This window comes from Orycteropus afer, unplaced genomic scaffold (genome assembly GCF_000298275.1).
Source record: "Orycteropus afer afer isolate SDZICR_OR568_19922 unplaced genomic scaffold, OryAfe1.0 scaffold00010, whole genome shotgun sequence".
NCBI lineage: Eukaryota > Metazoa > Chordata > Mammalia > Tubulidentata > Orycteropodidae > Orycteropus > Orycteropus afer.
Window position 1 is genome coordinate 19,451,861 of NW_006921597.1, and position 11,481 is coordinate 19,463,341.

The 11,481-nt window shown below is 51.0% G+C and overlaps 1 protein-coding gene across 1 annotated transcript; it reads left to right on the top strand.

Moving 5' to 3' along the window:
• Positions 1 to 1,905: 1,905 nt before the first annotated feature.
• EPS8L3 (EPS8 like 3) lies at positions 1,906 to 11,193 on the top strand. Its single transcript, XM_042782090.1, has 17 exons — positions 1,906 to 1,936; positions 2,133 to 2,197; positions 4,182 to 4,340; positions 4,614 to 4,763; positions 4,880 to 4,935; positions 5,391 to 5,471; positions 5,559 to 5,620; positions 5,703 to 5,818; positions 6,017 to 6,140; positions 6,229 to 6,290; positions 6,540 to 6,614; positions 6,964 to 7,112; positions 8,565 to 8,649; positions 9,374 to 9,595; positions 9,812 to 9,940; positions 10,216 to 10,289; positions 11,046 to 11,193. Exons 1-17 carry the CDS (start codon positions 1,906 to 1,908, stop codon positions 11,191 to 11,193), a joined length of 1,788 nt encoding a protein of 595 aa, XP_042638024.1.
• The last annotated feature ends 288 nt before the right edge of the window (positions 11,194 to 11,481 follow it).

Sequence of the window (11,481 nt, forward strand, 5' to 3'; positions counted from 1 at the left end):
GCCACTCCTCGGAAGGAAGGTTGGGCAATCCTACTTCCGTAGTGATACTGCCTCGGAAACCCAAGGAGGGGTCGCTATGAGTCGGGGCTGACTCGACGGCAAACAACAACAACAACAACAAGTGACCTCAGAGGAGCTCTGGTGGCCTAAGAGATTCAACTGCTAACCAGAAGGCTGGTGGTTCAAACCCACCAGCCACTCCTCAGAAGGAAGACTGGGCAATCTACTTCCATAGAGATACTGCCTCAGAAACCAAAAGAGGGGTTACTAGGAGTCAGAATCGACTCAATGGCAGTGCATCTGATTTTGTTTAGTGCCCTCAGGTCTGTTCCCCTCTTCGAGCCTTGACTAGTAAATGAGGATAATAACAGTGCCACCCTCATAAGGTTGTTTTGAGTATTATATGAGTTAATGAAGCTAAAGCCCTTAGAACAGTGCTTGGCACATAAACCAAAACCAAACCTGTTGCTGTGGAGTCAATTCTAATTCATAGGGACCCTATAGGACAGAGTAGAACTGCCCCACAGGATTTCCAAGGCTGTAATCTTTATGGAAGCAGACTGCCTAATCTTTCTCCCCAGGGAGCAAGTGGTGGGTTCAAGCTGCTGACTTTTTGGTTAGCAGTCCAGCACTTTAACATTGTGCCACCAGAACTCCTTCATTTGGCACAAAGCACCAAGTAAATCCTGTTGTTGTTGTTATGTGCCGTCGAGTCAGCCCCGACTCATAGCGACCCCTCCTTGGGTTTCCGAGGCAGTATCACTACGGAAGTAGGATTGCCCAACCTTCCTTCCGAGGAGTGGCTGGTGGGTTTGAACCGCCAGCCTTCTGGTTAGCAGTCAAGTGCTTTTAGCCACTATGCTACCAAGTAAATCCTAGGAGACTGTAAACCAAACCAAACCACACTCATTGCCGTTAAGTTGTTTCTGACTCATAGCGACCCCTCCTTGGGTTTCCGAGGTAGTATTTTTACAGAAGTAGATTGCCCAATCTTCCTTCTGAGGAATGGCTGGTTGGCTTGAACCGCCAGCCTTCTGGTTAGCAAATGCCTTAGGCACTATGCCACCAGAGCTCCCTAGGAGACTGTAGTGGAAATTAAATAAAACAATAAGGGGCTTTGTATAAGGCTCATAGCACTAACCACAGTTGTTATTAAGAACCTACAGGTTATGGTGTGGCTTTACAAAGGGCCCTGTGCTGGTAGGGTGGAGAAGGGTCAAGGAAAACTTCCCTGAAGAGGGATTGGAATTTAGAGGATGAGGTGGGCCAGGGCTCTGGGCAGAAGGTATGTATATGAAAAGGCAGAGAAATAGGAGACTTGGTAGACATTCAGGGAAGTCCAAGTGGATGGCATTCTCAGGATGTCACTAACAAATCCTACACAGTACAACGCATGCATCCAAACACATGCATATATGCATGTGCACATGCATGCACTTGCATGCACACACATGCACACACACACTTCCTGCATCCCAGTTTGCAGAAGTAAAACAGACTTGGACAAGAGGGCTTGCTTGGCAGGGAAGGCTGCTGAATCCTCTGCCTTCCCTACAGAAGCTGGGTTCAGCCCAGTTGAACTCACCTGGCATCTCTCACATTCAGGCTCTGGATAGCAAATGGATAGTAGGCCCCAGGTCCCTGTCCATTCAGCTTTCCCAGAACCATAGAAATGTACTGACCAAATAATGGGAAGACTGGAGCCTGTCCTGGGGGCCAGCCTTGTCCTGGCCTCCTGGAGCCCAGGGCTTTGGGTCTGGTAGCAGGTTCCCAGGTCAGACCCTGGCCCAAGTGTTAGCCCAGTCAGGGACGAGCTGCAATAGCAGCCTTCCTGCCCACTGTACCCTGGTTTCCTCTCCCACCTCTGATGGCTGTCTCTTTGGTTTAGTCCTCAGCAGTGCCAACATGTCCCGGCCCAGCAGCAGAGCCATTTACTGTAAGCTTCCCCCAACTGTCCCCCACATCTATCCTTCTCCCCTGCCTCCTGTCTCCCCAAAGCCCCTGTCCTCCAGCCTCTCTCTCCCAATGACTCTCTCTCTCACTATAGTTACCCACTTCTCACTCTTCTACCCTCCACCCCACACCATCGTGTTGCACCCACCCTTCACCTCCCCACACACCAACCCCCACAGTGCACCGGAAGGAGTACTCGAAGAGCCTCACCTCAGAGCCCAGCTTTTTGCAGCACAGGGTGGAGGTGAGTACCCCTGGGATCCCAGATGGTTTCCTGGCTCAACCCAAGTTTGTCCCGTGTGCCCACCCATTCTGCCAAAAAATAGACATCTAAGATAGGTCCTTGCTGCAGAAATCAATAGCCTGCCCTGGGCCAATAAGCCTAACAGAACATCTGTTACATGTCAGGGAGGGGAATGAGAACAGCTAGGAACCGGCAGAGCAGTATGGGCTGAAGTATGAGGGAGATGGATGTTCTGTCTATAGGCAGAAAGAAGTAGCAGAGATATGGGCCAGGAGGCATCAGCTGGGGTACCTTCCTCTGAGCTGTCCCACCTCACCCATTACCCCACCCCACTTACCATCCGACCCACCCCCGCCACTCTAGTCCCCAGCCTAAGGAACTGCTCTTTGCCCAGGATCTGGCATGGCTGGAGAAAGGAATGTGTGAGGTCATCAATCCCTGTGAGGGATAGATAAAGAGGGCCCAAAAGGAAGCCACTGCCAGAGGAAGGTGTCTAGGTCTAAGCTCCCAGATAAGTGTGAGCCACTTGGAGGCTGCAATAGAGTCTCTGGCCCTCCCAGAAGGATGAACTGGTGCTAGGAGATATAGTTGCATGAAGGGCTGTCAACAGCACAGGAAAAACACAGACTACAAGAGTGTGGTTGGGGCAGGAGCACATGCTTGGTCAAGCTGACACATCAGATAGGAACCTTTCTGGGAGGCATCAGATGTTAGGGCTCCAATGGAGATGAATCAGGGAGGGATGATGGGTGGTGGCCTGGAGTTTCCACAGGGCAGCAAGGGTGGGGGTCCCCAATCAGGTAGGGAGAGGCCAGGAGCACTCAGCTTCATGGCAAGGGTAGGAGGCAGTGGAGATAGTGACCAGCTTCATTTAGGGCCAGCAGGCAAGAGCAGAGAGGAGACATGTTCAGATTGACAGAGAGTCTGCTCATGATATCAAGGTTCCCTGAACATGCTGAAAGTTGTGAACCACAGACACAGTACATAGGAGGTATGCAGAGAGCAGGGGTGGTGGGACTTAGGGGCAGGAGGCAGACTGCATACCCCCCCCCCCCCAACAAGAGGCTGCAGGTAGAAGGCAAGATACAGGACTGCCACCTGTGACATCAGCACTTGGCTGTGAGAAGGGAGGGATTTACTAGAAACCCACTGCCATTGAGTTGATTCCAACTCATAGCAACATTTTAGGACAGAGCTGAATTGACTCATGGGGTTTCCAAGGCTGTAAATCTTTATGTAAGCAGACTGCCTTATCTTTCTCCCATGGGGTGGCCGATGGGCTCAAAGCATCAAAATTTTGGTTAGCAGTCAAAAGCTTTAACCACTATACCACCAGAGCTCCTAGAGGTAGGTGAGTACCAGCAAAGACCTACAGGAACAAGCAGTTTCACAGTGGGCAAGGACTTGAGTGAAGACTGAAATGGCAAAAAAAAAAAAAAAAAAAAAACAGAGAAAAAGTGGAGTTTGATCTTATTCTTGAGAGACTAGCACAAGTGAGAAAGACATTCCAGATATAGGGTACAGCATGAGCAAAGGCATGGAAACAGGAATGCTAGATTCAGGTCAATGAGGAGGAAAACCAGACTGGCATGGTGGGTGCCCAAAGAGAGCCAGGGACAGAATTTTTGAGAGCCCTACATCTCACCCAAAGGAGTTCAGACTTTGTTGGGTGGTTAGAGTCCACATCCTTTACCACCCAGCCACTCCACTTGGCCTGGATTGTTCTGAGCCATGATTGTCCTTCCTCCAGGATCCTGAAAGCCCTCAGACCTAGCCTCAGGGGCACTCTCCCCAGCCTGCCCATTTCCACACTGGCCCTGACACTGGCCCTTGGAGGTTACTTATCAAGATCGCCTGGGATCTGCCCTCATAAGGAAGTCAAAAGACATGTCTCCCTTCTCTCCTGCCTCTCCCCACCCCCAACCCCACCCCTGATTTCCCTTCTCCAAACCTCCCAGTCCTGAGCCTCCTTCTTTCCCCTCAGCACCTGATGACATGTAAGCTGGGGACTCAGAGAGTCCAGGAGCCTAAGGATGTCCTGCAGAAGCTGCAAGAGATGGATGCACAGGGCCGGGTGTGGAGCCAAGACTTGCTCCTGCAGGTCAGAGATGGCTGGCTCCAGCTGCTGGACATTGAGACCAAGGTCAGCTCACCCACCAAACCCAGGTCACAGCAAACCTGGGCTATGCAAAAGCAAGCTCCAGGCTGTTAAAATCTACCCCCATACTCTAAACAGCAGCCAACACCCTTCTATATACATACACATATATATCCAGCCTTAGGTGGAGACCAGGGACAGAGGGACAGGGGCCAAGTTAGTGATACCTCAGCCCCAGACCACCAGGAGAGCAGGTCAGGAGCTCCAGAAGCCAAGATTGGCTCTGTGACCTCATTGTCAACATCCTACCTGGCCCAGGAGGAGCTGGACTCTTACCGCCTGGACAGCATCCAGGCCATGGATGTGGCACTTAACATCTGCTCCTACAACTCTGTGCTATCCATCACAGTGCAGGAGTCAGGCCTGCCAGGAACCAGCACTCTGCTCTTTCAGTGCCAGGAAGTGAAGGTGAGCATCCAGGGACAGGGTGGGGGAGAGAGTAGGTGTGGGGTCCAGAGACTAACAATCCCCACACACGCATGTGTGCACACACACACAGCTTGCCTGACTGCTGTTTCCCCTAGGCAGAGCTACTGAAGACCAGCCTGCAGAAGGCCCTGGAGGAGGAGCTAGAGCAAAGGTGAACAGCTTCTCCTCCACTTCTACCCATAGTACCTCAGAACTCAGAACCTATGGCTGGCGAGACCCTTGCCCCACATCTTGGGGATCTTAGGAGCCTGTGACACAACCGACATGGACCTGGAACTGGGGAGTGGCCAGGCTGGGGCCAGGACATAGATAAGCATGGAAAATGGGCTAGGGTTGGGCCCAGGAGGCACTAGAGACTGACCCTGGAGACTGACATGGGTCCTAAGAGGACCCAGAGGGTCTCTTGGCCTAAGAGCACAGCACTATTAGGTGGGTGATGCACTGGGTGGTGAGAGTGCAGGTGGCATCAGGGAAGGGTTCAGGTGGAGACCAGGAAATGTGGAGTGGGTCCTGGAGAGAGGGGTCTGGACCCTGGGCAGAAGTGTAGGTGGGACCTCTGTTCCAATAACTTTGTCAAAGATTTGTCCCCCACAATATTCTTAGCAGACCCCGATTTGGAGCCCTTCGCCCAGGCCAGGACAGATGGCAGGGACCTTCTCTGGAAAGGCCAATCCCTCTGCACCGGGGGTCCCCTCTGGAGCAGGCACCAACTCTGGACAGGGACTCTTCTATGGAGCAAGCACCCACTCTGGTTCAAGGGCCCCCTATGGAGAGGGCACCCACTCTGGACTGGGGGGCCCCTCCAGAGCAGCCCCACTGGATGACACCGGAGCACAGTAAGTTTTGGGGTGGAGGCAGGTAGAAGAAGGTTTGATCAAAGATCAAGGAGGCTGAGTCCACGGTCCCCTTATATCACAGGTATACAACCATCCCCAAAGCCCCTGTCTTACCACTCCAGTGCCGGAAAACCAAGTGCCCTCACTCTACCTCCTCCAAGAAGGTCTCCATCCCCTGAGGACCTAGAGAGGGATGAGGTAACTGCAAATTGTCTGGGGCTTGCTGAGGATTTCTGGGCCTGCGAGCCAGGATGGCCAAGGCAGGCTGTGGGCCAAGGAGGGTAAGGGAAACTTGACTTGGCCCTGGGCTGGGTCTGAGGCTGAGGCTTGGGGTGCAGTGGGAAAAGTGGCAGAATTGAGCATCTGTACTCAAGGCTATAACTGTTTGGGGCCCAGGAGATGCTGAGACACATCCTAAGGGATATTGAGCTGTTCATGGCAAAGCTGAGGGAGCCCCAGGCAATGATCAACAGTAAGAAAAAAAGGAAACTGTGGAAGAAAAAGAACAAGGATCAGGGGGGTGAGTGCTGAGGGCCAGGAGAGAACAATGGGGAGGTATCTGGGGAGTAGTCTTGAGTTGGCCTTTGACTCATGGCTCTCTCCCACAGAAATTACAAAGGCACAATATATTGACTGCTTCCAGAAGATCAAGTATAGCCTCAACCTCTTGGTATGTGTCTTTCCATAAGCTCGCCACCCCACCTCCTTCTTTGTTCCCCCTCTGCCCTCCTATTCTCTTAGGCCATCCTCAGTCTTTTCTTTCTCCAGCTTCTTCCCCTGGAACCTCCCCTCTCCATTCTTAGGACATTTGGGGCGTTCCAAGCTCCCAAGCAAGACCCAAAACCATTGCTGGGGCTCTAGGGTCCTGACAAAGGTACGGTAAGGGAAGGTGGTGACACACATTGCCCTGTGTCCGCAGGGGAAGCTGAGAAATAATATGCAGGAGCCGAGTGCCCCTGAGTTTGTTCACATCGTCTTCCAGACTCTGGATGTTGTGAGTTGGGGAAGGACAGGGCTGAAGAGGGACAAGGTGAAATCAAGAAGAAACATAGGGAGGAAGGAGGGTGTGAGAGTAGAGGGCATGGGGAAAGACAGTGGGCAGAGAGAGCCTATGGGACTGCCCCTTGCTTATCCCAACACACCTTGCCCCCAAGACATCATCCCAGGTGTGTACAGCATGACCCGGTAGACTAGGTGGGCTGGTCAGAGCCAAGGACACCAAGATTCTGAGGGAAACTGGAAGGGTCAGCAGACTTGAGGCAGCAGAGGCCACTCACAGTAGGCAGCTTGGCATTTCCAACACAGGAGCCTAAGCTCTCTCACACCTTTCATCCCTCCCCCAGATCCTGGCCCACTGCCCTGAGTCTGGCTTAGCAGCCCAAGTGAACTCACCACTTCTCACCCCCAAAGCCATCGACCTGCTTCAGTTCTGTCTGACCTCAAAAGAAAGTAACCTCTGGAAGGGGCTGGGCAAGGCCTGGACCACCAGCTGGTGAGTGAAGACAAGGTCTGAACTGAATTGAGGGTGAGGGGCATGAGGTCAAACAGAAGCGCATCAGAGTTGCCAGGCCCTACACAGTCACAAATCTCAAAACAATTGGGGGACTCTACATGGAATTCCCAAATTTTTATTCTGCTAAGTGTGAAGAGTTAAAAAAAGAAAGAAAGAAAGAAAACCACTAACTTTCACCACCAAAGAGAAGGCATTATCTCAGGAAAAAGAACAGTTCCTTCTGAGAAAGGCTAGCTGGCAATTTTCTTCTAGAATATTTTCTCATTTTGTCATGCACAAATTGAAAACTTTGTCTCAATCCAGCCCAGAATCTAAGAATTGGTGATATAAGAGATAATGTGGATGTAATGCCAATAAGACTTGGCAATCAAGAGAGAAAGAGCTATGCCAAGGCTGTGTAATGATGAGATGGGCAGTTGGACAAGGAAGCCATGCTGATGACAGCAGTGAGCAGTGGTTGATGAAACCAGCCTAGATATGCTGAGTGACCAGTGGAACCCCACAGAAATGGATCACCTGGCCCTCAGGAGAGGTCTGACATGATAAAGTGGATTTGAAAAGCTAGTACAGAAAAGATAGTTGGAGTTGCAGGTAGAAGTGAGAGTTCCCATGGAAAGCCCCAGAATTCACTTCAGCAAGCACACTTTAGGCTATTTCATGATATAAGAGAGCAGAGCCTTGGGAAAAGATTTTCATGTAGAAAGAGAAAGGGTTTAGGACGCAAGAGCAATTCTGGAGAGTTAAAAAGAGAACCAAAAAAGCAGAGGCATGACAGCTGAGAGAGAAGAGGACTTTAGAAAGACAGAGAAGTTCAAAGGAAAATAAGCCAGTTTATATAATAAGTCTTTTGCCTAATGGCCAATTTTTTTCAACTCAGCCCCATGTACAGGATTTTCTTTCTCACAAGTTAAGAATTTCACAAACTATTTAGTTAAGAGGAAAATTTTCTGTGGCTGGGGAACTAAAAACAGGTTAGAAAAAACACTGGACAAGATGATGCCCGAAGAGACGAGTCCCTGGATAACAATATGATGCTTGGGAAAGCAGACAGTCAGGGAAAAAGAGGAAAACCCTTAATGAGATGGATTGACACAGTGGCTACAAAAAAAAAAAAAAAAAGGAAAGAAAGAAAAGATGATCCCTAAGAGCCATCCAGTCTTAACACTTTGGGGTTCTACTTCTTTAATCCAAACCCCTGATCAATGTGGTAAGTTCCCATTGTATTCTTATGGAATTGATGTATCTCCCTGCTGTGGGATTTGTTCATGGTTAACTGTCTCCTTCGTGGGTTTTCTGGGGCCTTTTACCTGTGCACATTGGGCCATGCCTCCCATTAGACAGGAGATTCCCGAGGCTAGGCCCTGTCATCTCCTCCCTCTCAACATCGCACAGCCTGGCACAGAGCGGAAATGAGCTTTGCTCTCCCTACAGGGCTGACTGGACAGGTCAGGAGCCACCTCCCTATGTACCCACATTCTATGATGGCTGGCAGCCTCCAGAGCCCTTCTCCCACCAGGTAAGGGGAGCTTAGCGCAGACCCCCTACCCAAAGCCCTGGTCTCCAGCTAGTTTCTGCTTCCCCAGTCTAAACTATGATTGCATGACAACCACTTGGGTGGGCTGACTCATGTGGGTACACATATGTGTATGAGGGGGAGACAGGGAAGGGAATAAAAAGTAGCTATGTGTGAGTAGGTCTGTGGTTTGATACACTAGCTCCCTACCACCATACTGGCTGACTCCTGCTCTTACTCACTCTCTGTTCTGCCCTTCACAGACAACCCATGGATACCAAGACTCCCTACGGTACGGTACATCCTGGGCTTAGCAGGGACAGCATGGTCCTGGGGAGGGAGGGTTGGGGCTGATCTTTTGGTTCTACATCTCAGAGACCCTCTGGCTCCCTTTTAGCCAGACATGTACGTGTACAAACACCGCCCCCCCTACTTTGGGTGCAACATGAAGTTGGTTTTTATACCCACACACTCTTCTGACTTCCCAGAGCTCAGTTATAAAGTGCTCAGCAGTGATCAGAGCAGAGCTCAGATGTAGAAAATTCTACTGCTTGAAGAGTTTTCATAAATCAGCAACTTTTCAGACCCATCTTGCCTACAGAATTCCCACCATGAACCCCACCTAACACTTCTACATTAAACTCTGTGGAAGCCCAAAAGTCCCCACCAGACTAGGTGGGAGATATCCTGGGCTCTCGGAGCTGGGATAGGAGCTTAGTTTCTGAAGCCCAACGCTCTAACTCCGTCTCTGGTGGGGGGATGTCCTAGGTCAGAGAGTGTTTCACACTCTGCACAGGAGGAAACACACAATGGCCCTCAGTCTGGGGACCCCAATCTCCTGGCTTCCAGCCCTAGACCTGCTAAGCCAGTCCTGAAAATGCAAGTCCTATATGAGTTTGAAGCTAGGAACCCACAAGAACTGTCTGTGGTCCAGGGAGATGTGCTGGAGGTGAGCAATGGGCTGGAGGCTGGGAAAGGTAGTGGTGGTTGGTGGGAGCTACAGGCCACCTAGGTGGGTGGCCCAGGTATGGGGCTGTGGGAGTGAGTGGCTTAGAGAGGGAGAAGGACAAAGGGGAAAAGACATGGAGGGAGAAAAGCTTGCTGAGGAGAGGGCAGCTTGGCTGGACATTGACCCCCAGGTTACTGAGGAGGTGACTCTTGGCAGGTTCTGGACCAGAGCAAGCGGTGGTGGCTGGTGAAGAATGAGAAGGGACAGAGCGGCTACATTCCCAGCAACATCCTGGAGCCCCTACAACCAGGAGCCCCTGGGAGCCAGGGCCAGTCACCCCCTCGGGTACTATTCAGCCTAACCTATCCAGGGAAGCCATAAAAGCTGAGTCAGAGGTGGAGGGTACAATGACAAGGGCAGGAGAGAGTTCTGGTTTGGTTTAATCAGTATTATTGCATGCTTACTGTGTGCCAACCTTTATAGTGTTGGGCCCTAGGACTAGAACAGAACAGAGAACAAGACAATCAAACTATGCAGAGAGAAGAGATCTTAAGGGAGTTCAGAGAAAGAACCCTGATGATGGCAATACGAGTAGCTGATCCCCATTTCCCCCTGACTAGGCTCCAATGCTTCGACTTAGCTCAAAGCCTGAGGATGTAACAGCCTGGCTGCAGGCAGAGAACTTCTCCACTGAGTGAGTGCCCTGCCCCATGGGGTGTGGAAGATAATTGATGATCTCTATAAGGGGCTCATACCACCTTGGAAACCCAGGGCGGGTTGTTATTACTCTGAATGAAATCGATGGCTGGTAGCATAGTGCCTAAGGCACTTGACTGCTAACCAGAAGGCTGGTGGTTCAAACCCACCAGCCACTCCTCGGAAGGAAGGTTGGGCAATCCTACTTCCGTAGTGATACTGCCTCGGAAACCCAAGGAGGGGTCGCTATGAGTCGGGGCCGACTCGACGGCAAATAACAACAACAACAACAACAACATAAGGGGCTCAGATAATAACCAAGGAAACCTTGGAACCTATGACCTGATCTACACTGTGCAGATGCCACAGGTGCCACCTAGCCCCAGAGCTGTCCCTATTGAGTTAGAGATCAGAAGGAGGTGGGGCCTTGCCCATGCCTAGGTTAGAGTGTTAAATGGGAAGCCCCCGGCACGGTGAAGGCAGTGAACTCAGGAAGAATGTAGACTGCCAATTCAGCCATCCCTCCCCCACTGAAGATTGTCTTTTCCCTTGAAACCTAGGAATCCTAAAATTGGTTTAAGCCAGAATGCTTATCTTATCCCTTCACTTTCAGAAACCATACTCCATGAATTCTCCTATCATCCCAACCTCCAAACCCAAACAACCCCTTCTCTACTCAAACAGGCCCAACATCCTTATACACACACACACACACACACACACACACACCAGCTTCTGCTGTTTTTGTTCATAGCACGGTGAAGACGCTTGGGTCGCTGACAGGGAGCCAGCTGCTTCACATGAGACCTGAAGAGCTACAGATGCTATGCCCACAGGAGGCCTCCCGGGTCCTGACACGGCTGGAGGCTGTCAGACGGATGCTAGGGGTGAGGACATCCTGACTCCTTTGGGAGTGTCAGATTCTCCCTGAGGGGTGCTGTGTAAACAAACCAGTAGGGCTCAACCCTGGGGAAAGGAGTGTGGAAGGTATGATCAATACCCCAGGGACTTGACTTCATGGGCTCAGGCATGGCCTGCCTGAGTCTCCGAGCTCATTGCTGTCATGCATTCTGGGGTGCTCACCTGGCACCAGCCTCATCAGAATCTTTTTATTTTCCCAGATGAATCCTTAGGCACTAACTCTGGCGCCTCTAAGACCAAGGCTTTCTCAAAGGCAAGATGGCAGATTT